Genomic DNA, 25,591 nt, shown 5'->3' on the forward strand with positions numbered 1-25,591 from the left:
GCAGCAGTGGGACCTTTAAGGGGTGGGGCCTGACTGGAGGAAGTTAGGATGTCTGCTCTCAAAAGACAAACAAGGGCTCCAGCTGCTTTCTCCCTGTTGCTGCAGCAGCTCTGTGGACAGTTGGCTCCAGTGGGCGCTTCTTACCTGAGTGTTCCAGCCAGGCCCACAAGCAGTGAAGGTAACTGAGGGAGAACTGAAGCCAATCCTGAGCAGAGAAAACCTCTCCCTTTCTGTGTTGATGATCTCAGGAATTCACCACAGTACCCGAGGCTGCTGACTTCCATGTGTAAAACAGCAGGGTTATCATAAATGCTCTGTAGTCAGGCAGCACTAAATTACTAAAACAAAACAAAACAAAACAAATGAATCTCAATAATAAATCAACTAACCTTACATTGATGTAAAAGTTTAACTTCACACATTTCATTTTTTAAACAGTTTTTGCTTTTGTTGGAGCAATAAGAAAGAATACATAGTGTGCAGCTAAATAAAATATTTCTAAATATTGTCTATTTCTCATTTTTTCCTGCGAGTTGTTGAACACACACACACACACACACACATACACACCTTTGTCCTCAACCTCATCTTGGTCTGGAGAGTCAGGGTCACATGTGTCCTCCTCCATCCCCTGTTGCACTGGGAAGTTCTGGGGTGACAACCTGGACCAACTGGTGCCTCCTATGGGGATTGTGGGTTCCTGTGACAACTGCGGAGTTTGCCTGAGGTTCATCTGAGGAGATGTCACTCTGTCAAGAGCTTGATTGGCATTCCTGAGAACAGAGGATGGAGCATGATAATCCTCTCTGCAATAAGAGATTTGCATGTTGAGACCCACATTTCCAGCTTTAAAGGAATGTTCCTGCCAGTGCTCCTGAATGTCCCACTGTGATTCCTCTCCTCCTGCCTCATTTTAATCTATACGTTCTCCATGCAGGAATGACTTTACAATTCTGCTATAAGCTATTACAGCAGTGAGTGGTTGCACAGTGTGTGGTTGACCCAACTTTGGTATAGAAGATGTGAATGTGCATGGGATGTGAGAGCTCCTTCAAGGGATAGGAGAAGAGGTGTGGATGGGCTTACTGTAGGTGCCATAGATACGAGAACACTGGGAAGCAGAGAGGAGGAAGGCAGTCACTGAAACGGTCTACGCATGTGTGAAAGGTGCAGTCACACTGTGAAGCCACTTGCCACAAAGAGTCTGCAGCGTACCGTGAGGACCGCCCCCCCCCCCATGTTAGACTTTCATCCCTTTAGGGTGGGCAGGAAGAAATGGTGCAGCTGGGGCTAGGAGCTGGTCATGTCTCTAAGATGTAGGGAAGGGCAGATGACGCAATGATGGACAGAGATCTGCTTCTTGGTTTTATCAGGAGCCAGGGCCTAGAGACAAGCATGGGGCTCCATATGTCCCTGACAAGGGAGCCAGGGGACATTTGATATGAGAGGCTCAGGAGAACTCAAGGGGCCCCAGTCTGATGCCAGTTGTCTTCAAGACCTGACTAACATCTCGGATTCCTCAGGTGTTGAAGAGCCATGGACAAGATTATCTTGTTGGCAACAGGCTGAGCAAGGCAGATGTTTACCTGGTTGAACTTCTCTACCACGTGGAAGAGCTGGACCCAGGCGCTGTAGACAGCTTCCCCCTGCTGAAGGTACTGTTTCCTACAGGACAGCCCGTATCTTACTTATGCCAGTGAATCCAATATTTTAACCAGAAGTTTAATAGTGATATAAGTTTCAGTGTTGCCGGAATTTCCAACACCAATAAGCCCATGTAAAAACACACAATCCAGTTACTGTAATTATAAGCTATTTGCCTACACTGGGCAGACCTAACACTATACTAACTTATTCCCCCTCTATAAGACCTTGCTCCTTGCAGTTTCTCCAGGCCATGTGGTTCTAGTCCATCATGGCTTCCTCCTCTTCTTTTTCTTTCTTTTTTTAAAATTTATTTATTGATTATATGTAAGTGTACTATCTTCATACACCCCAGAAGAGGGCATCAGATCTCATTACAGATGGTTGTGAGCCACCATGTGGTTGCTGGGATTTGAACTCAGTACCTTCAAAAGAACAGTCAGTGTTCATAACTGCTGAGCCATCTCTCCAGCCCCCTCCTCTTCTTTTTCAGTCCCTTCCTTCCCCTCTCGTTCTCTCCTCCTCTCTACCTGCCCCCACTCTCAAACCCCCCAGTCCCACCTCTCCCCTCCACTACCCAATCACAGGCTCTAGACTTTATTAAGCAGTTAAAACAGAGAGAAAGTTCTCATGGGATCACCTGAGTACAGGACAGACTGCTCATCATGGGCAACCCCTCTTGAGGAAGCCCTCTGTTCACATCTAAACACAGACAGCATCAGGACAACCCACAACTATCCAGGCTCTTCCCGCCTCCACAGAGACCCCTCTCCTCCAGCCAGACCTACAAAATGAGACTTTAGACCCTAGTTCTAAGACACGACAAGAATCCTGTTACATGAGGAAATCTGAGGTGGATGCTATCTGAGGACACACATTTTGTCTTGTGTGATGGGAAGAACCCAGGACCCACACCCCATCCCACCTTGGATTTGATCCTGATGTCATGGGATTCTCTCTATCAAAGGTGCAGCTGTGTCCTTCCACACTGAATGTATATCTGGAGAGGTTGTTTTCAAGCTTCTACATTAACATTGAATTTCTCTCTACAGTGGCCTCCCTTCTTGTATCACATTCCATTTTTCTTATTTATTTATTTATTTATTTATTTATTTATTATTTGAGATACAGTCTGTCACTGAGTCTGGAGATCATCAATTCAGTTTGGCTGGCTGACCAATGGATTTCAGAGCTGTCTCTCTCCACCTTCCACACCACAACACTTGGTCAAAGACATATACTACTCTCCTAGGGTATATGTTGCTCGGGGGACCCAAACTCATGTCCTCAAGCCTGCAGAGCAGGCACTTTGCCCACCAAGCCTTTCCTAAGCCCTCCTGTTCTTTTTATTTGTCTTTGTTTTCTGTTGTGCTCATGAGTAAACCTTGCATTTACTGGGCAAATGTTGTACCACTGGGCTAAACTGCCTCTCCCCTTTCTCTTTCTCAGTGAAGGTTGGCAGTGACTTGGATACAGGTTTTCCTGTTCTCCTTTCTATTACCATTTCTAACTTTATTATCCCAAATCTTCATTTTTATATATTAGGATATATCTATGTATCAGTATCTGAGAAACAAATTGTTCATCTTTAGCTGACAGAAGTGATGAGTCTTCAGGATTAATATTCAAAAAGAAATGGAGACACCTCGAACAAAATGAATCTTTAAGATACATTGGGGCAAAGCTCCATCTCCTTTCTCTCATCTTGATTCTCTCTCTGGGTGTCTGTCTCCAGCCTCCAGCCTGGTGCTGATGGAGGGGCTCGGTTGGTCACTTGACTGGCAGGGGCACAGGGCTGGGCAATCAATAACTCTTTCTTCAGCTGCTCTCTGAGGCTCTGCTTCCTCTGTCGCAGGCACTGAGAACCAGAGTCAGCAACCTCCCCACGGTAAAGAAGTTTCTTCAGTCTGGCAGCCAGAGGAAGCCTTTTGATGATGCGAAATGTGTAGAATCAGCAAAGAAGATTTTCAGTTAATTCAGGCATCTGTGGATACATAGCATGCACAACGCCAACCTTCTAAAGCTTTGCAACAATGAAGTGTTTTGACTAAATGTTGACCCTACTTATTGGGAGGCTAACGTGTTTTCTAAGGCTGCTGTGTTAATTCACATAGATATGACTGGTGAGGAATGGCTGGGATGCCATTTGGTTGTAGTCAACATTGCAATCATGATCCCTTTCTCTGATATTAGCTTCTTAGACTCTGGAGTGTTCAAACAATATTATGAAATAGTTGTAATGTCCTTGTCGAATAGAGGGGTAGTCCTCGTTTCAAACTCTGGCCTCTGCAAAAATGATCTTTCTGTGGGGTGAGTGCCCTTCCTGAATAAGTGCGCACATACATGAGTGCTCTCACACTGTAAAGAACTGTTTTCCTTCAACTAATTAACCTTTTTTATTCATAACTTAAACAACATATTTATGTTCAATATAGAGCAATTATTTCTCCTGGGGCTGCATGCATGATATATATGACAGGCACAGTCATTCACCCTGCCCCTGAAGCTTTGAATTTATTGTTACAAAAGTAATAAAAACTCGGGTATTCCGAATACAGAGTTGGATATTCCATGTGTCCCATTCCTAATGTATACAAACTGTGTGCCTTAAAATAATGTAAGCTTTTTGTTCCACAGTTCTGGAGCAGGTGTATCCAAGTCCTAAATGCACCAGGTTCTCTCTGAAGGCATTGAGGAAGGATCCTTCTTAGCCTCTTCCTAGCACCTTTGGTAGCCAGGCATGCTGAAATTCCTAGGTTTGTTGATATATAACCTAAATCTCTACCTCCATGGTAACGTGGCTCTCTCTCTCTCTCTCTCTCTCTCTCTCTCTCTCTGTGTGTGTGTGTGTCTGTGTGTGTGTGTGTGTGTGTGTGTGTGTGTGTGTGTGTGTAGCCCTCTTCTTACAGGATACTAATCAGATTATGAGGAGTTTAGTATGCCCCCAATTTAGTATGTAATATGTAGAGACCATTTTTCCAGATGAAGTAACATTGACAGCAATTACAGCCAGGACTGGAACATTCTCTAGGATGGAATTTATCCTAAACTCCAATGTTAGGGAGCAGCTAATTCTGGGTATATCCCTAATAGAGATACTTCTGCTGGACACAGAATGAGAGGTTATACACCTACTGTTCTTTCTGCTGTGACCTGAGAAAAGTGACTTAGAGAACAATGGGCTTCTTTTGGCTTACATGTTGAGGGCACAGTCCACTCTGCAGGGAGGTGTGATGGCAAGAGTAGCTTTAGCTGTTGCATCAGGGAAATGAAGCAGCTGCTAATGTTCTATGCACAGTTGGGAGGCAGGGGGACATGGGTGCTGGCAGTGCAACCTTCTAATTCCAGAACCCAGGTTGAGCATCCACTAATGATGTGGCCCTGGTCGTTCATGTGTCTCAGAACAGCCACAGGAAGTGTTGGTAAGCACTGTCTTCCTTTCTCACAGGGAACCTGCAAAGTGTAGTGTGAGTGTAAGGGGCCATCATTCCCTCCCCTCGGAGCTAGCTGCACACATGCCTGCTCTCAGGTCCCTGCTCTCTCTCAAGACCTTGCTTCTTGCTCTAACTATGAAACAGTTTACCAGCCTCTCCCTAACTCTGGTCAGTGATCACATGAATTTTTTGTGTGTGTGTTTAAAGCCTATTTGTGAGTGTGTGTGTGTGTGTGTGTGTGTGTGTGTGTGTGTGTGTGTGTGTACCATATGCATGCAGTGCTCACAGAAGCCAGAAGGGGGAGCCCACATCCCCCTGGAGCTTTGGCTGGAGTTACAGATGATTAGGCTGCTCTGTGGGTTCCTGGAATTGAATGCCTGTCCTCAGGAGGAACAATCTCAACAACTTTTAAGAATTCTTAACACCCGTGCCATTTCTCCAGCTATTGGCCTGTTTCGCTACTCCTCTCTGTCTCCCTCCCCACTCGCACCCTTTCCTTCTCTGCTTCTTTAATCTCCAAAAATGCTTCAGTCTCAAAAATCACATGTAGTGAAAATCTTTCCCCAAAAAATATATTTGGAAAGGTAAGAGTCAGAAAGAAAATACAATACTTTAAAAGGTGAAAGGTCCAAAGATTATTCTTTCACCCAGGAACAACATCTGGTGCTTAAGCTTGCGTTCAAGTGTGCTTTGCCATGGATTTGAGAACTTAAAAGGCAGGACCCACAGCTTTCTATCCATATTCCTCAGTCAACTGCTATTCCTTACCACACAGCACAGGCAAATCGAAGACAGCAAACAAAAATTAATGAGAGAGGAGGTTAAGGAACCCAAAGACATCTCCTCAGGTCTGTAAAATACAGCCTCACATTTGTATTCTTTGTATTCTTATAATAGAACATTAAGTTTCATTATTTTATAAATCAATTAGGAATTCAGAACCCTCCTCTTATGGTGGATTCTTGCTAACAGGCAGGAGAAGAGTTTTGACATGGGATTCAATAGGACCAGAGAGAAGGATAAAAATATTTCTTTCTCATGATTTGGGCAGCCAGTCCCTGCTCACAATGGCTTCACAACACAGCCACTGCTTCCCAGAAATTCTGTAGCAATCTCTCCAAATTTCATTTCAGTTCCTGTAAAAGAAACAGGGCATAAGGTATAGAAAAAAAGGTAGTTGTAAAGGCGAGAGAAAGAAGGAAACACAAGGTAAAAAAAGGCACATTGAAGAGAGGGAAAGGGGATAGATGTGGACAGGAGGAGGGTTTGGGAGAGAGAAAACACAGAAGCTATCCACAGCACAATACTCCTGGTCACATTATCAGTATCTTGTCTGAACAGATGTGCGAGAACTCACATTTGCGCAGTATCTCACGTGAAAATGAAACAGGTTTCTATCAATCTCATCAGAAATCCTTGCAGATACTGTTCCTAAGATGTGATTTTACCTTCAGGTGAGATATAAGTGTCTCTGTGTGTGTGTGTGTGTGTGTGTGTGTGATATCTTATATATATGTGATGTGTGTGTGTGCATATGCATGTGTGTTTCTGTGTGTGTCTGTGTCTGTGATATATACATATGAATGTGTGTGTATCCTATGTACATGTAATGTGTGTGTGCATGTGCTTGTGCATGTGCATGTGTGTGTGTGTTACTGTGTGTGCATGTGTATGTGTCTGTGTGTGTGCGTCTGTGTGTGTGTCTGTGATATATATCATATATACATGTGATGGGTGTGTGCATGTGCCTGTGTTTGTGTGTGTGTGTGTGTGTGTGTGTGGTGTGTGTCTGTGATATATATCATATATACATGTGATTTGTGTATGCATGTGCCTGTGTTTGTGTGTTTGTGTGTGTGTGTGTGTGTGTGTGTAACCTGGTTTGGGAAAGAAGGATGGGGCTGGGATGCTGTTTCTTTCACTAGGCTTTAATTTCAACACTGTGCTCTTGCAGCTCTGCTTGAGACCACACTGAACCATAAGACACCACGTCCTCCTCGCCCTGTCCTAGACCTGGCCGGCAGTCACTGCTCCACTGTCCCCTGTGCTAAGGGCTCCTCTGAACAGCCCCTCACAGCTCTCAGCTCCCCGCACTCCAGCAGTAGTCGCAGCTTCCAGGCTTCCTCCTTCCAGCTGCCCTGACGTTAAGGCACCTGAAATGCATGGCACAAAGAAAGAGCACAGTTATTCCCAGCTGAACAAGAGTGGGCGCCATTTGCCTCAGAACTACAGCCACACAGTGTGCAAGTCCCCAGAGCAGACCCCAGCTTTCCCTTTGGTCTCTGAGTCTTCTTTCAGTCTGTCCTGCAATCATCCTCACTGCCCCCTCAGAGGATGGTTTGACTTCATCCCAGCAGGCCTGGGATAGCTCAGGGCAGCGTTGCTGAGTTTGCTGAAGAGCAGAGCTTTCCCACACCTCAGGTGCTTTCCTGTAGGAATATGCACAGCCTTGCCTGCATGAGAGCTCCGCACCTCCTTTGTCTGAGGAGACACTAACTAATTCGGAAATAATCCCGATACACACTCAATCAGCAGAGGATAAATCTTTCTCTTGTCTATTTGTTTGTCTTGGGCATCTTCAGTCTCCATGATGCAAACGCACTGCACTCAGCCACAGACTCACACTCCAGGTACCCCTACCATGTGCCTCCTCACTCAGAGTCACCTCTAATGTATCTGTGCCCCCAGCTATGCACCCACTGCTGTCTCCAATGTCCTCAGAACAACTTCCCTAGCTGGAGTATCAGCTCTCCCTCTGGGATTAAGTTACAGTAAAATCCACCGAATCAGAGAGTCCAGTGCTGTAGGCTCTACCACCTTTCTTCAGAGGCTGAAGAAGGACTGTGAGACTGGGTAGCCTCTGCCACCTGTCCTGAGAAACCGAGACCAGGGAAATGATACTGAGAAAGTCTTTACTCATAATGGGATATCAGAGAGCCGAGGTCTGGTGAATCCATCTACAAACTGTCTCAGAGTTACAAGACAAGGATTCGTGCTCTACAGGACACGTTTCTGGTGGTGTTGGTCTAGCTGATCATAACTCTAGCTGACACCCCAGGCTCTACCACCGAGGGCCTTTGTGACGCCAACAAACTCTCCTTGGCTCAGGCATTAATTTCAGTCCTTTGTTTAAGATGCTCTTCGGTTAGGGTGTGGCTTCTGAAACCCAAGGAATTGTGGGTGGTTTAGGAAAGCTCAGAAAGGGGAGGGGGAGTCAAATGGGATAAATAACCAAATCCACATAGCCTGACCCATCCAAGTCTTTCTCAGAGGCCCTGAGGAAAGGACAGAGGAGCCAGCTCTGTCCTCACTCAGGAGCAGACTTGGCAAGGACAATCTGGAGCTGAGCTACGGGCCTTGAGGGAATTAGCTTAGCTTGACCCTGAAGAGACTGACATTATCGGGACCAAGGCTGCTGTATGCTGGGACAGCTCTTGAGATGCTCTGGGTTCCCTTTGAGCAACATTGCTTGCTGGGCCTTCCACTTTTGTCCCATTGTGTGATGGAGTCTGCTGACTCTGCCCCATTTCTCCCCTGGAAACAGTAATACAGTGCAGTACTCACTAGTGAGTGCTCTAGGCATAAGACAAAGCTTCTCCAAGACCATTCCCCTAGCTTTTATCCCTTCTACCTTTCTCATCCCGTGGCACCTCCACCTCAGGATGCTGTCACTGAGGAAGGACCTTCTACTGCTACTCCAGGTCAGTCCCCAGCTGCTGGAGAACAGATGACAAGAGTTGACAAAGGAGTCACAGTCTGTCATGGAGATTCGGTGCTCTGAGTCCCCAACACAACCAGAATCCTCACAGTATCGAAGACTTCACAGTAACAAGGGCGATGACACAGGATCAAGGCCGATGGCATGGGTTGGCTTGTGGATTTTTGGAGGCAGTGTGCAGATTGTTTGCTTGCTTGCTTGCTGGTTGGCACAAGATCTCAATATGTGGTTCCGGTTGTCCGTGATACGTAGATTAAGCTGACATTTGATTCATGGAAATTTGCCTGCCTCTGGCCCCAAGTCCTGTGGTTAAAGGCTTGTCACAACACACTGGGCATCAGCATGGTTCAGAATCCCAGTTCTGTCTCTGGTAGTTGCTTGACCTCTATACGGATATAATGTTAGAATCTAATTACTGTTAAGGCTGCTGTATACTCAACAACCTTGCAATGGCTATCAATTTTCAGGAATAAATCAAACCCAGTGAGGAAATGCTGGCACTTCCCACGGAAGAGCAGTATGGCCTTGAAGGGTGCTGCTCCTGCATGGGCTACAGATGGCCACCTCCTTTAATATCAAACAGTAGGTGTGAGGGACACAGCCCTTTAACAGGCATTGCTGTGGCCATGGTGATTCTGATCACACATGATTGTGACTGGCAGACAGACAGACACAACTGTTCTTACTTCTGTTGTTTCTATTTTTAACTCTATCATCAGGCATTGACCAAAAGTCATGGATCTCAACTTACACAATTGGAGGTGGTGGCCAACCCATGTGCCCTGCCGGTGCCTGATGGCGCCCCCTGCTGGAAGAGCGAGGGATACAAACACTATCTTGACCAGGAAGGAAAAGATGTGGTAGGGAAAGGAAGAGGGAGGCAGTGTGGAGCTTCCCAGCTGACTTTCAAGAGCTGAGTTGTAAGTCTCCCTGCTGTCCCTCATAGGTAAATGATTTACTGTGACTTAAGGGGCAACAAACACGACAGCTCTGGATTTCCAATGGACTCTGATGAGGGAAGAAGAGCATTGTCTCTGTGTCTTGGCTTCCCATCGCAGGTTCCACAACTGCCATTGCAGTTAGAAGGTCCCCACTTAGAGCTGTCCCAGCACTAGGGGTGGTGGAGCGCGCAGCTTGAGCGGAAGCCATTTATTCTGTGGTTGTTGGGTCGAGATGACGCACATGTGAAAGTCATTTGTGAAACGTGGCACCAGTTCCACGGAGGAAGGGCAGGGAGGCTTCCACAGAACCAGGAGATCTGGGGGGTTCACAACTGCGGGTCTCACGGGTTTATGCCTCATGAGGAACACGTCGGAAGAGCGAACACAGCTCTCCTCTCCTTAGTGCTCTCCTCCACATCTCTTCATCTACGCCCCAAACACGCCCCGCCCCGCAATCTGTAGAAGAGACTGAAGACTTCTTACATAACCCTGAAGGCTTGAGTCCAGATTGTGATGCTGTCTTACGAACTTTCATTCCCTCTCCCTGTCATCAGAAAGGCCATGAGTGACTGGGTCATATTCTCTGCAAAAGTTTCTGGAGGTAACTGAATGAACTGTGAAGATGAGCGAGCCCTGGAGGTGCGGGAACTGCCAGGCACAGGGCGAAGCTGGTCCAAGAGAGAGGTCACATGTACTGTGGGCGGCAAGAGCTGACAAGCCAAGGCTGCCAAAGCTCATTGGAGCCCAGATGATGCCACCACAAGCTCCATGTGCCAGACATGGAGATGCCAGGATTGGTGTTTCACCTGCTGGCTTTCAGTGTGGCTTTGGTCCAGTCTCTCCTTACTGTCCAGCCCCATTCCTCTCCTTGGTAATGAGAGTCTTTAGTCTGTGCTGTGACACACTGGAAGTCTGGATGTCATTTTCTTATAAGACTGGGGCTCACAGTTTAGAGACTGAACCACGTCTTAGAAGTAACAAGGGAAGAAGAGTCCTGAAATGTGTGTGTTGTGTCAAGTGTAGCACGGACTCCCAAGCTTCCTGCACTAGCGCTGCTGGGGACATGAGCACCGAGCCCTGCCTCCAGGGTTCCAGAGTTCCTGGCTGTGGAGTAGGGCTGAGAACCTGCTCTTCTAACACTCTCTCACGTGGTGCTCACACAGGTCCAGGCACCACACCTGCAAGATCATTGTGTATATTTAAGCCTGACACCCCAAGAAGTCGTAGCTAGATATAAAACCTTCAGACTGTTCTGTTTCCAACTCAAAAGTAAGGCCCACTCAGCAGAAGTAGTCACTGAGGACCCTAAGTGATGGTGGGAGGTGACATCTGGTGGGCTTTGGAAGAGCTTCACAGTGAAGGGCTCTGGAGAAGTAAAAAGCCTCTGTGATAAGCTCATTGGTGGATAGGGCCTGGCTGACACACAGCCGGTCTGTCAGACAAGCTCACTGATACAATATAGGTGGCCTCATGGGGAAAATGGAATCTAAACCTTGCTGTTACTCAGAGGGAAGTCATGAGTCTTCTAGATCAACAGCTTTGCTAGACAGGATAGATAGCTTGATGCCAGCGCACTGTACTGACCCAGGACTAATACCACCTTGAGGGGAGCAGAATGAATTCTTCCTTTGACTGTGTTCACTTTTAAGGCCTCATATGTGAAAATAAAGGTAGGGCTACAGACAGTTGTTAGAAGTATTATTGTTTTGTATCATGAAAATATGTAACTTAAAAAACTGGATATGCATATATCTGACTAGAGGAAAGAGTTGTTAATTCATCCTATAATATTGGTATTTTTCCTCTATAGCCTCTTTGTTGTGTACATGTACATTAATAGTATTTACAGTATTAGCACAGTGGTATGTGTTGCTTTTAAAACAAGCTATTTTGGTTCACATCTATAATTCAGTCATTGGAAAACAGAGGCAGAAAGGATTACTATGGCTTTGAGGCCAGCCTGGGCTACGTAGTGAATTCCAGGGCAGTCTGGATTACAAAGTGAGATTCTGTCTCAAAAATTAAGTAAACATTAATATTCTGTATACACACATGCTCCTTCAACACGTCTTCTCCTGAAGTAAGAAGCAGCCATGTGGATCAGAACGGAAAGAGTCAAGACTGTGCTTGCTTTTCTTGTCCTTTACTATCAATTAAGTCCCTTGTGATTTTATTTTTTATAAATACATCTCCCCAAAGCAGGGCACACCTGGAAACCTGAGACTCTGGGTTTCTCAGTGGTTGCTGAGAACCAGGCTTAGGACTCAGTGAGAATAACTCAGAATGTCCTGACTGAGTAGTCAGTGGCCTGGACAGATGGACTGCTGACCTGCTCCACCCTCCACCATTTCTTCTTATGCTCAACCTTTGGAAACGCCCATTACTACAGAGCTAGAAGCTTTCCTCTGGGGTCTGCAATTCCCAAAAGCTGTAAGGATTGGAACCAGGTGTGAGAGTCAGGCAGAATATAGGATTTTCTGTTTTCATTAATCTCTAACTTAGTCTCACCATTTCCATTAGGGAAATACACATCAACCCACAGTAACCCTACTTTGTGTCTCCTATCACTGGGACCACACGCAGTCCCGTTACAGATGGTTCTTGTGTGTAACACAATTCTGAAATTATGCTGACAGACATAACTCAAGATCATTTACCCTTCATGACATTTATCAACTGTGCTTCATTTGAAATCTTATGTATTTTATTTCTGTATTTCTCCAGGATGGCAAGGGTATGGAGACCACATGGAATGGTGTCCCTGTTGCTGTGGGTCATAGGCAGACAGTGTTACAGGCTGGCAAAGGTAGAAGGTTTCATGTCTTTCTTTGGGAGGGGGAGGAGGAGAGAGACGGGAAGGGGGAGAGAGAGGGGAGGGGAAGGGATGGAGAGGGGGAGGGGAGGGATGGTGAAGGGGAGGGGGAAGGGAAGGGAAAGGGGGAGAGAGATGGAAGGGAAGGAGAGGGGAGGGAAAGAGAGAAGGAAGGAGAGGGACAGAGAGGGGAGGGGGAGAGAGAGAGAGGAGGGAGGGAGGTGGAGGGGAGGGGTGGGCGGTGGGGGTGGGTTGGACCAAGGATGCACAATCAGGATGTGGGAAGGAGAGAGTGCCAGGAGAACCTGAAAGCCACCTTCAGGATGGGACTGACTGACTCCACGTCCCTGTGTCTTGCTGCCAGGGTTTAATTAATTCTCTAGTGTAACTGCCCACAGTTACATCAAACGGGTTACCTGGAAGGGAAGCTGGGGATGTATGGGAAGGAAGCAAAAAGAGATGGAGACCAAGACAACACCTGCTGCTCAAGGTCTCAAAGTTTAATGGAGGACTCCAAATATATAGGCAGAGGAAAACCCTTCCCCCAAAGGCTGGAAGCTTCTCAGCAGAACCAGTTCAGTTGCTCCGCAGGTGACTAGTGTTTCTCAGGAAACTGCAGGTCCTCGAAGAACAATGGACTTCACCTTGGTCTGAGTGCTCTACCCTAGTTGGAGGGGATTATGGCTGACACAGGAGTTCCCGCTCAAAGAGGAACTTCCTGCCAGGTGTCTTGGCACCTCAATAAGGCTCTCTACATTCTAGGAATAGTATAGATTTCCCAGTTCTCAACAGCAGTCACATTACTTCTCCAAATACTTGTATGTGTGTGTGCTTGTAGAATAGGATCAACAAACAAATGACACATGTTTAATGTATATATTAGGTCCATTTGTCTTTGAGGGAATTATATTATTCCTCACCTCAGAGAATTCTAGAGCTTTCCTGAATACCTTTGATTGCTGTTGTATAACAGAGGGCAGCGGGTTCATCCTATTACTATTTCCAGCCTAGAGAGCCCTACTGGAGTCCCATGAGAATTTACCAAGAGATACAATTTCATGTCAGTGTAAGATTCTTTTCTGGAAACTGATTCCCCTGACCTCGCAAGACTCAAAATTCTTTCCAACTGTGGCGTTCTGTAACATAGTTCCTGGACATCTAAACCTGGATACCCTGATCCCAGAGTAAAAGCAGGATCACTAGGCCTATCCTAGGCAGTGAGGTGTACGGGCACTCATGCTTTGAAACCACATTAATGTGTACTTGTTCCGGAGACCTTCACATTCTGAAACATCCCCATCTCCACTGAAAGTGGAAACAATTTGTAGACTGTGTGTGTGTTGTTTACCTTCCTAAAATTCTTATAACTTAGGGGGATTCTAGCTAAACCAAGGATTCTCGCTGCAAGCATCGTCCCAGCCCGCAGGGGGGCAGCAGACTCCAGCCCTGAGCTCCCGGGGCCATCACAGCCGGGTGGAGAGGCGACTGCCCAGGGTCTTGGCTCCCGCTGGCCCAGAGCTGCACCCCGCTCCCAGGCCGAGGACAACAGAAGGACGTGGGCTCAAGAACTCCACAACTCACGAACCTGCTCCAGAACAGAGGACTCAGTTCTGTGCACTCTAAGGCGGGTCGCATCTAGGGAGCGCCTGCGCATTTGTGCTTCCTGATTGAGGGACTGCGCTTGCGCATCGCTGCTTTTTCCGCCTTCTCCAGCTGCAGCAAGGGCTCAAGGGTGCAGGTGAGCTGTGTATCCATCCCATAAAACAAACTTTTCCTGCAAAGGCATGAGAATCAACCGGTCTTTGCTGAGCACTTACCCTCTCCTTCAGTCTCGCAATATTCACAGTGGAAAACAATTCAGAGGACCAGGGAAAAGGAGGAAGGAGAGGTATCTGCCCTCCCACAGATCTTTCCTGGCTCATCCTGTAAATTCCTGAATCTGCAATCTTGGGGGCCCTAAATATCGCATCTTTTTTACCCTTTACCTTCACGGAGGTTGGGTGTGCTGGTAGGTAAGGGTCAACCAGACTTGCTTTAAAAAAAATGGTTTTCATGCCCACTTAGCTCAGAGGTAGGCAATTGCTTTATTTTTAATGTGAAAATGCTTTGTGTATGTTTATTTACAGATCTCTTAGTGGGTGGAGAAGAATCTGGAGGACCTGGAACCGGGCAGGGCAGGGGGTTTCAGTTTTTATGCGAATAATTTTGTTGCATTGCATCCAGGACTGTTTCCAGCCCTGTAACTGCACCTAGCACATTGCAGGATCATGCAATGAACATGCCTCCGTTTTCTAGCCACACCCCCACTCCTTTCAAGTTCTTACAACCTCTGGGCTTGGGGAAGAGGGTGGGGGAAGGCAAGTGTCCTTTGCTTTCCAGAGGAAGCCAGGAAGATAATTGGCCTATGTAAATTTTCTCAAGTGAGCACTTGCTGGGAATGTATTAATTTTATCCTTCTATAAAAGGAAACTCGGTTCTCTGTGGAGAGGAAGGAATTGTGGGATTCCTGACAATGTAGGGGATGGGGAGGGTCCACAGCTACTGGATAATTTCCACACAGGCTATGTCTTTAAGCCACCCACTCAGGGCACTGTGCTTGCAGCTGTGTGCAGGTCAGCAGTGGATGAACTCGTGTGGGTTCACTACATGAGCTTGGCTGGCCGAGAAAAAATATTTGAACTGGCAACAAACTTCAAGCAGTTTTACAGGAAATTGACGGGATTTCTCTCCTATTAAGAGAGGATTTAATTTGTTCTTAACTGTTGTCTCGCTAACAGTTAGGGGACTCAAGAAAGTGAACTCACTTTTCATATTTTAAGTTAGCTTAGAAGAAAACTTAGATCCCAAAATACTATCCAATGATGAACGATCTGTGCTACCAGCTCTGGATTTTTAAAAAGTGTGTATTCTTGACTGTTAGACATGTTACTTCATCTTTCAAATATATGTGCCCTGTGTGTGCTCACACACACACACACACACACACACACTCACACACACTACTGCCTAGGGGCTCTGACTAAGCGAAAATCATCCAGACTCCCCAGCCCTGAATCTCCTAGAGGTCCAAGGCAGAGACCAGTGGGGAGCCCTGCTTGTAACCTGCCAGCCCCGCCCACCTCTAGGCTGTGGACTCTCAGGGCTGACTCTCAGACTCCTGCAGGCTCCCTTCCTGTTCTTTCTCAGGGCTGGGAACTCTCCTCAGCCAATAGCTTCACTGCAATCAGCTTCTGATTCATGTCCCTGTCTTTCCTGATCATGTTCCACTACCACAGCTGGGAAACATGAAGGCAGACCATAAGGCTTGCTCACTTAACCCTTCACTGACCTTGGGGCAAGAACCACAGACTCCTCTACAGGCTGATGTGAAAGCAGGAGGTATTTCTGAACAGACACTCTTTGCACAGTCCACGTGTGTTTCAGGTTTTAAAATGTGTCATTTTCTTTAATCAATACCTGCCTCCCCTGGACATCCGTCCTTAGACTCCAGGGTCCAACAGAAGATGTCTGTCCTCTTGGGGCTCTTCCCCATCTGCTGCTCCCTGCCTGTTGTACTGTAGACAAGCCTGGGTCTACAACCTTCCCGAAACTGCTTCCTGCTGCCTTGGACAAAGATAATGCTCAGTAAATACTTGTTGAGGGGAAAGAGGTTTAAATATGTTTCATTCACTGTCCAGATGACAGATTGACTCCACATCAGTTGTCTTCATGGTGTGCTGAAACAGTAATTGCTTTTTAAAGTAGGAGTAACCATGAAAGAATATTACCACTACACAGCTAACATTTGTTTTAAAGTGTACTTTTACTTTGAATTGGCACATAGAATAAGTGAGGCTACATGGGATTTGTCTTTCTGTGTCTAGGCCACTAATGTTTCCTGAACGCTCCGTATATACCGGCCACTTTCCTGGTACTCTAATTCATTTTAGAAGTAACCATGTGAGCTCAACATTTCTAATTCCCTTTTGTGAAAGTGAGAAACCAAACCACAGAGCAGTTGAAGCATGCACCTGGTTTGACCCAGCTAGTGAGCCTTGGTATGAGGAAGGCCAGGGTTTATAGTGTGACTTCTTTCTACATCGAAGTACATGGGGTTCCCTGTGAGAAGCTCATAGGGAAGGAGAGAGTGAGTTACAGGAGGACGGTGCACTGTGGTCACAAGGTGTGGGTGACCCAGCAGAGGAACCCTAACCCTTCATGGAGATCCCAAGCACAGCACTTACACTGCCTGTTCACCTCTTTCCACAGATACCTCAGTTCTCAGGTCTTTCCTACACCTTATACCACTTGGTGCCACTTCTTCGCCACATATGAAATGTAATGGGTTAGTTTTTCCTGCAAAAGTATAGAATCTTTCACTGTTGCCTCCCTTTCTGTAACATTCTCTACGCCCCCCTTCCCCTTCCCCCTCCCCCTCCTACCTCCCACTCCCCCCCCCCCATCTCTGTTTTTGGTGTTTGTCTGTATTACTCTGCATCTTGACTGGCAAGGAACTCAGTATGTAGTGAAGTTGGCCTTGAACTCCTGGAAAGCCTCCTCTGTGCTGAGATTATAGACATGAACTACCATAGACTGTGAGATCAGCTTAACACCTGCCTTATCCTGAGTCAGTCTCCTGAGTCTGTTAATCTAAAGGAGAAACAGTGAAAAAATTAAAACAGTGCCCTGGAGTGCCAGGGATAGCTCAGTAGTAGAGCTCCTGTCTTACATGTGCAATACCTGGGTTAAACCCTCAGTTATTGCACAGGTAGAGATAATCTCTTGTGTGCTGTGTAAAAGCATTCACCTGTCAATCAAAAACTGAATGGCCAATGAGCTGAGGTAGGATTAGAAGGTGGGGCATCCAGGAGAGAGAGGGGGGAATTCTGGCATTGAAGGTCATGTGTAGAAGATTCACTGGGACACAGAGGAAGAAGGGTACATGAAAAGGAAGACGGTTACATGAAACTGAGCACCAGGGAACCAGTTGTGCACGTGACAGAACTTAAAATATAACAAATGGATAATTAGTTGGAGAACAGGCCCTAGCTTATGGCCTAAGCATTTATTCAGAACTATACTCAAGTCTCAGAGTCATTTCAGGGGAACTTGTGCACGGGTGGGAAAGCCCACAGTTACACACACGCGCCCTGGGAAGACAAAGTCCAAAGAGTTGATGAAGACGTGATTGAGAGCAGAGGCTGAGGAGGTGGGTGCAGAGGACCATGGGCACAGGTGTGAGCTGAGTCTCCTGGGTTGAGGGAAGGGGGGCTTTGCAGACTAGAAGCGAGTATGAGTTGTAAAGTCTAGTCTGCGGGACCAGAGCAGAAGTCTTATTTGGAAACTAAGCAGCTAAGGGCATACCAGGTCTTGAAGACACGGAACACAATTAAGTGATGTGCCCTGCCCCCAGTCCCAACACGTGTATTTGGAGGGATGAGATGGGAGATAGTGTCTGAATGACACAAGAGGTAAAGGTTGAACCTCCTTTCTTCAGTGGGCCAAAGAAATCCCATAGACTTGTGGGATAACTACCATTGGTATACACATTTGTTCTTCAAAACATCAGATAATACACCCCTTGTTTTTTCTTTAGAATTGTGTCCTTACCAATGGACCTGGTTGGTTTTGGGTATGCAGCCCTTGTGACAATTGGAAGTGTTTTGGGATATAAGCGAAGAGGTAAGCCAAAACGTCCTCCTTCCCTTCCTCCCTTTCTCCTTCCCTTCTTCCCGCTCTCCCTTCCTTCCTGAAACAGTGTCTCCTGTAGCTCAGGATAGCCTAGAGCTCACTACTGCTCTCCCAAGTGCTGGGAATATAGGCAGGCATCACCACGTCCTGCACAAATTCATCAAAGGAACTGAATGTAGAGTTGGGGGCTGGCCTGGGATCTCCTGAGCTGGGATGTCCTGTGAGCAGGACAGGAAGGGAAAGATGTTTTAGAGGTGGCTGAAAACCAGCATGCCTTGGGAGAGATTCCCAGAGAGAAGGTCTGCGGGGCCAATCATAGCAGAGCATCCCAGCCTGGCCTTCTGGGCTTTCATAAAACGAATTTCACCAGCAATTATGAATTGTGTGATGAGTTGACTGTCTTCAAGGCAACTCAATCCCTACTCCCATTTATACAAAGATAAAACATGTTATTTAAGGATATTTAATTATAAATGAAGAAGAATGGGAAGTTAGAGTCTTTTCTGCTCCTGACAATGTTCTATTTCTTAATATAGTTATTAGTAATATTACTGTTTTATAATAATTGATTGCATATCTCTTTATGCGGGAAAATAAGACTGGATCACTCAGCTTTTATGGGACAAGTCATAATTTCCTAATCCCACAAAAATAATTAATAAGGATATGAAGTAATCACTTAGTTTTTATAGTTTTAAATGTTTAGAATTTTCTGAACTTCATAGTTACACTTCTATAGCTATAGATTACAGGCAGATTCCTTTTTATAATTAATTTTGTTCGCTTTTAGAATGGGTCTCACTATATAGTCCAAGCTGTCCTAGAACTCACTATGTAGAGTAGACTAACCTTGAACTCACAGAGATATCTGAGCCTCTGCCTCCTGAGTGCTGGGATTAAAGGTGTGTGGCACCACACCTAGCTTAAAAATTAAAAGCACTTAAAAAATTACTTATAGGCAAGAGTAGTTTGCTTGTGGAGTATTTTAGAGATGTCACTGTGGCATTTAGAGATGTCACTATAGGCAATTTTGCATATAGTATATTTTGCATATGGAGGTTAGGATATTCTGAATATCTCTATAAGTCCATTTGATGTGTGGTGGAGTTTAATTGGGTCTCTTTTTATAGTCCTGGTTATCCTAGAGCTCACCCTGTAGACCAGGCTGGCCTCAAACTCACAGAGATCTTTTTGGCTCTGTTTCTTGAGTGCTGGTATACTATACAACTATACAACTATAAGTTAAAACTATACAGCATCACCTATCCTAATAGATTAAAACTATACAACGTCACACCTATCCCAATAATAAATTCATGTCTATTTTCTGATTGGTTGGATTATTGTCTAATTTTTTTGTTTTGTTTTGTTTTTGTTTTTTTGTCTCCCCTGATAGTATGGGGAAGGGGTTGCTGGAATGCTGTTGGATGTGATAGAATCCTTCCTTGTTTGTGTTAAGGTCTTTGGGGCCTACTAAAGTTTTGGGCCTTGTTACACTATATCTATTTCTCTATGCCTACATGCATGCACAGATTGGCCACAGATTGTGAGCCCAACTATATAGCCAAATTCCCTATGGGCGTTTAAAATATAGAGATACTTTTACCTCCCACCCAGGAATTTTTTTTTTTATTTTTAATTTTTCTATATTCTTTGTTTACATTCCGAATGCTTTCCCCTTTCCCGGTTCCCCCCTCCCCATCAGTCTCATAAGCCCTCTTCCCTCCATCCAACCCCCTTCCCATTTCTCTATCCTGGTATTCCCCTACAGTGCTGGGTCAAGTCTTTTCAAAACCAGGGCCTTCTCCTTCCTTCTTCATGGGAATCATTTGATATGTTAATTGTGTCCTGAGAATTCAGAGTTTCTGGGCTAATTAATATCCACTTATCAGTGATTGCATTCCATGTGTATTCTTTTGTGATTGGGTTACCTCACTTAGAATGATATTTTCCAGTTCCAACCACTTGCCGAAGAATTTCATGAATTCATTGTTTTTAATGACTGAGTAGTATTCCATTGTGTAAATATACTACATTTTCTGTATCCATTCCTCCATTGAGGGACTTCTGGGCTCTTTCCAGCTTCTGGCTATTATAAATAAGGCTGCTATGAACATAGTGGAGCATGTGTTCTTATTGCATGTTGGGGAATCCTCTGGGTATATGCCCAGGAGAGGTATAGCAGGGTCCTCCGGAAATGTCATGTCCAGTTTTCTGAGGAACCACAAGACTGATTTCCATAGTGATTGTACCATCTTGCAATTCCACCTGCAGTGGAGGAGTGTTCCTCTTTCTCCACATCCTCTCCAATACCTGAAGTCTCCTGAGTTTTTAACCTTAGACATTCTGACTGGTGTTAGGTGAAATCTCAGGGTTATTTTGATTTGCATTTCCCTAATGATTAATGACGTTGAACATTTCTTAAGGTGCTTCTCTGCCATCTGAATTTCTTCAGGTGAAAATTCTTTGTTTAGCTCTGTACCCCATTTTTAATAGGGTTATTTGGTTCTCTGGGAAAATCAGTATTCCAGACCTCAAACATTACTACAGAGCAATAGTGTTAAAAACTGCATGGTATTGGAATAGTGACAGGCAAGTGAATCAATGGAATTGGATTGAAGACCCAGAAATGAACCCACACACTTATGGCCACTTGATCTTTGACAAAGAAGCTGAAAACATCCAGTGGAAAAAAGATAGCCTTTTCAACAAATGGTGCTGGTTCAACTGGAGGTCAGCATGCAGAAGAATGTGAATTGATCCATTCTTATCTCCTTGCACTAAGCTCAACTCCAAATGGATCAAGGACCTCCACATAAAACACTGAAACTAATAGAAAAGAAACTGGGGAAGACCCTTGACATGGGTACAGGGGAAAAGTTCCTGAACAGAACACCAATAGCTTACACTCTAAGATCAAGAATTGACAAATGGGACCTCATAAAATTACAAAGTTTCTGTAAGGCAAAGGACACTGTCAAAAGGACAAAACGGCCACCAATAAATTGGGAAAGGATCTTCACCAACTCTAAATCCAAGAGAGGGCTAATATCCAATATATACTACCCAGGAATTCTAATCTAAAAGACTTTAAATTAGTTGATTTCTCTAAAGCAAGGATTACAAACATATTGTTCAAAGTGTCTCCAGCATGTTTCGTCGTCCAAAGCACAGGAAGTTCTTAGCATCTGTCATGGTGCCCTGAGTTCGGAGGCTTGACTCGACACAGGCTGCCTGTGTCTTCTCCTCTCTCAGTGCACTCTTTTTTGCTTTTAAATACTGATATCTTGAGGCTAAAAGATAATTGAAATCCTTATGAGACTCATTTCCTAGCATCACAACCCTCTAGTAAAAAGATGGTACTGAGGAGATGGAGGAGTATGGCCGAAGAGGAGGAGCATCTGAGGTGTTCACGCTCCTTTAACTTGCATTTAGTGTTTTGTATGAAATTACCTGGAAAGAGGTCAGTGTACTTTTCCTTCACCCCTTATAATGCCCAAGTAAGAAAATGCATACATTAGACATAGTAAAATGATGGAATGAATCCCTTCATTTTCAGTTCTCTCTCTGTCTTTCTCTTTCTCTCTCTCTCCCCCTCATTTTTTGTTTGTTTATTTTGTTTTGCTTTGTTTTGTTTTTATTTTTGAAGCAGGGTCTCTTTATAAAGTCCTGGCTGTCTGGGAATTCACTCTGTAGGCCAGGCTGACCTCACATTCACAGACATCCACCCGCTTCTGCCTCCTGAGTGCTGGGACTAAAGGTGTGGGCCACCACACCTGGCTATAGCACTTTCCCCCTTTGTTTTAAAAAAGATTTATTTTCATTATTTTTAGTTGTGTATATGTGTGGGTATGAACACATCACTGCAAGTACCCAAGAAGGCCACGGAAGAGCTGTACTCATTCTTAACTGCTAAGTCATCTTTCTAGCTCATGTAAAATCTCCCTCTTCTACCGCTTCCCCCTCCCCTCCCCACCTGCTCTCCCTCTCCTTCCCCCTCCTCCCACAGGTGGAGTTCCGTCTCTGATTGCTGGTCTTTCTGCTGGACTTTTGGCTGGCTACGGAGCCTACCGTGTCTCTAATGACAGACGGGATGTCAAAGTGTCATTGTGTAAGTGAAATCTTGTCTCCAGATATAGAAGATCAACCTGGGAGTTGTTCCCTTCGTGCATTATACCAGGCTTACTAGAAAATGAACTGTCGAAGTTAAGTGTCTATGAGTCCGTGTCAAGAGTGAAAATACCTCTTGTTCCTTTCTAGATAGAACTGGTAAGAAATAATAGTACTCACTGCCTTCCTCTACCTCACGTTTTTATAACGCATGTTACAGGAAACTAAATCAGAAAAGGCACTAGGATTATGACCGGATTTTCTTTTAGCTTTCCTAGGTGTACATTTAATATGGTTTTTAAGTTGCTGTGAAAATACCTTTATAGCCCTATACCATCATCATGTTCAGGGCACAGAGAGCTTTTATGTACAGCTATGCTTTAAGACTGTCTAAGAGAGCAAAGCTCTCTTCCTTCTACCTTCTGTTCTCCTGCCTTTAGTAAGAGCATGCCTATGGGTTAACTCCACCCAGCTCCCAAGGTACTTGGTTTTTAGTCTCTTGACTAGCAAGCATTGATAACGTATGAAATTCTAATTCATGGTATCTGGGTTTCAGTTACAGCTTTCTTACTGGCCACCATAATGGGTGTGAGATTTAAGAGGTCCAAGAAAGTAATGCCTGCAGGTTTGGTTGCAGGGTTAAGGTAAGAGCCATTCTGATCTATGCTTTCCTGGGCCAGCATTTCCGAGTGGTGACAGTCCACGGTAGTGCCACCCTGACTATGCCCAGTCTTGTCAAAGCTCCGGCAATTTTTGTGAAGAATTAGTTTTCATGGGTCCAGGAATAAGGCTCATTTACTACTCTTGCAGAGACCCAGGCTTGGCTGGTGGCCATCTGTAACTCCAGTTCCAGGGATCCAACGCTCTCTTCCTCCATATATACACATATAAGCACACAGGCAAAACATTATTACATAAATAAAAGTATCTAAATGTTTTTTTAAAGGAATTAATTTTCTTGCTAGAGAAGTGGCTCAGAAGTCACTAGAGTTCTTGCTACTTTCCAATAGGAACTGGATGAGGACCCAGGACTCATATCAGGTGGTTCACAACACAACCACCCGTACCTTCAGGTCCAGGGGATCTGGCAAGGTCTTCTGAACTCTACAGGCACCCACACTTGTACACATATGTGTATACAGATACACACATACATATACATGCACACAATGGAATAATTATCATTCAAAAAGTCAAATAATTATTATGATAAGTATTAGCATAACAGACTTAAGCCACAATGGATTCAGTGAGTCTGCTGTGACAAATTCCTCTCTAATGCGCTTTCTAGAATTCAATCAGATGTACATATTTATCTTTATCAGAATAAAGACTTAAGTCTCCTTCAGTTGATTCACCCACTTGTAGCAGTAAATTTGTTTAGGGCCCTTTTAGAGAGTTGGGCAGTGACAGTCCAAGTCATTGAATTTTGAAGGGAGATAATTTTTTTAAAAATAAATTACCATAAATTTATCTTACTATGATCCAGTATATTCATATCATTTGTTTGTTTATTTGACCGGTGATTAGTGTGTGTCCATAGATGCAGGAACCGATCCTCTTCCAGGGCCTCTGGAAGAGCAGCAAGTGCTCCTCACTGCTGAGCCAGCTCTCCAGCACCCTTGACTAGTTCTTCCCAGTTGCTCCTCTCCATTCAGTAGCTTTTAGAAGTTCACATTTCTCCCTGACCCCTCTCCCTTAAGCCCATATCTGAGCCTTTCAAACCTGAACAGCAGGTTTGGTTTCTCTCATCTGTTCAGGGAATATTTTCAAGTTGCATCTGGGAAGGTGGAACACAGGAATACCGAGTTCCCCCTTCCTCTGAGGAGGGCTGTGACAGAGCCCTCAGCACCCACAGCACAGGGACATGATAGGGCAGTCCACAGCATTCCTGCCCATCACAGTGACTGTCCCTCTTTCTTCCTCTTCTTTTAACTCAGCCTCATGATGATCCTGAGACTTGTCCTGCTGCTGCTTTAGCATCTGGAGAAGCCGAGAGCCAAACTCCCATCATGCTGCTGTGCCTGGCACAGGAGGCTCCTGCATTGAAGTGATCGTCTTAAATACATGCGAAACGTCTTATGTTGAAATGAAAATAATGTCACCCTAATATTTAAAAATAATTGACAATGTTTATTTGTACCACCCCAATGCTTTTTTATTTAATGCACACATTTTAGATGGTTCTATTTGCTAATCCTGTTCTTTGGTGAATTGTTCCATGATCATTTGCTTTCTCTCTTTTCATCTCTGGAAATTGGGGGCTTGCTATTTTCTGCTTTTGACAATCCCAAAGACTATGATGAAAATAAGTTAAATAAATTAACTGTAAGCTGTCAGACCATGGGATTCCCGGAGTGGACCACGGGGCGTGTCAATGAATTGTGTGTCACTTTGTCCATTAGGGGCTGTATTTGTATGGTTGGAGGTGGGGCAGGTCTACATAGAATGAATTCTATTCTCAGCCTGTCATTGTCCTGACACAATGTACTCAGTGGTCAAATAAAATGCATCTTATTCTAAGCCTACATATTCATTTCTGTGTCTTTGCTAGAAACCCGATCACTCAATCACTTTACCTTTAACATGTTCATCATTAGTGGAAAGGATCAAGGGAGGGCTGTCCACACCAGATCTCCACACTTCTCAGGAGCATCTCCCTGTCTCCCAAGCCCCGGTAAGATCACCACACCATTTGAAGACCAGTTATAATTTGTAATGTCCAGGGCAGTTTAAGGACCAGACGGACCATCTGGAGATCCCTGGCTATTCTCAATGTCTGCTATGATCTCTGGGAAACCTGTCCCTCTCTTGGGGACTCAGTTTCTCATCCCAAGGGGGGGGGGGAGGGAGCTAATGGATAGCTTACCCTCCTGGGCACCTGGCTCACGGTTTCAGTCCTTCAGACTTTGCTGACATGGAAAGGGTGCGGAGCCCCAGCTGCTGGCCTGGTCGGCAGGAGGACTTACCCTACTTGTAAGTGCAAGCAGGATGCTGACCTTTCAGTCACAGGAACAGAGGGAGGGAGCAAGCAAACCCATTAGCTAACCAATAGGAAACCATGCAGACTTCTTTATGTGCTTTCAATGACACCCCCCCTCCCCCTCCCCCCCCCCCCCCCCCCCGTTTTAAAAGGACAGACAAATCCCCCTGACTACAGCAATGCCAAGCACATGGCTCCAGCAGCCAGGCTTAAAATGGCAGGTGGTTTGCTTCCTTGGCAACAGGCAAGGTTAGCAGTGACTTCTGTTCACACTGTGAT

General features: G+C 45.2%; 2 protein-coding genes across 5 annotated transcripts in view; both read left to right on the plus strand.

Moving 5' to 3' along the window:
• The first annotated feature begins 1,601 nt into the window (after window positions 1-1,601).
• LOC127692358 (glutathione S-transferase alpha-5) overlaps window positions 1,602-25,591 on the plus strand; it is a 65,667-nt gene continuing 41,677 nt past the window's right edge. The window contains exon 1 of the transcript XR_007979453.1: window positions 1,602-1,655. The gene's annotated coding sequence lies outside the window, so the exon portion shown is untranslated. The remainder of the gene's footprint in view (window positions 1,656-25,591) is intronic.
• Tmem14a (transmembrane protein 14A) lies at window positions 14,002-24,849 on the plus strand. 4 transcript variants are annotated; one of them, XM_052192622.1, is made up of 5 exons: window positions 14,002-14,287; window positions 18,125-18,210; window positions 22,229-22,330; window positions 22,886-22,973; window positions 24,270-24,849. In XM_052192622.1, the coding sequence occupies exons 2-5, from the start codon at window positions 18,141-18,143 to the stop codon at window positions 24,307-24,309; spliced, it is 300 nt and encodes a 99-aa protein (XP_052048582.1). In that variant the 5' UTR covers window positions 14,002-14,287; window positions 18,125-18,140; the 3' UTR covers window positions 24,310-24,849. The 4 variants fall into 4 exon arrangements, with proteins under 4 accessions (XP_052048582.1, XP_052048581.1, XP_052048584.1 ...); XM_052192621.1 differs by lacking the exon at window positions 14,002-14,287 and adding an exon at window positions 14,311-14,437; XM_052192624.1 differs by lacking the exon at window positions 14,002-14,287 and adding an exon at window positions 14,491-14,557.

The sequence above is a fragment of the Apodemus sylvaticus genome, chromosome 9, assembly GCF_947179515.1.
Source record: "Apodemus sylvaticus chromosome 9, mApoSyl1.1, whole genome shotgun sequence".
Classification (NCBI taxonomy): domain Eukaryota; kingdom Metazoa; phylum Chordata; class Mammalia; order Rodentia; family Muridae; genus Apodemus; species Apodemus sylvaticus.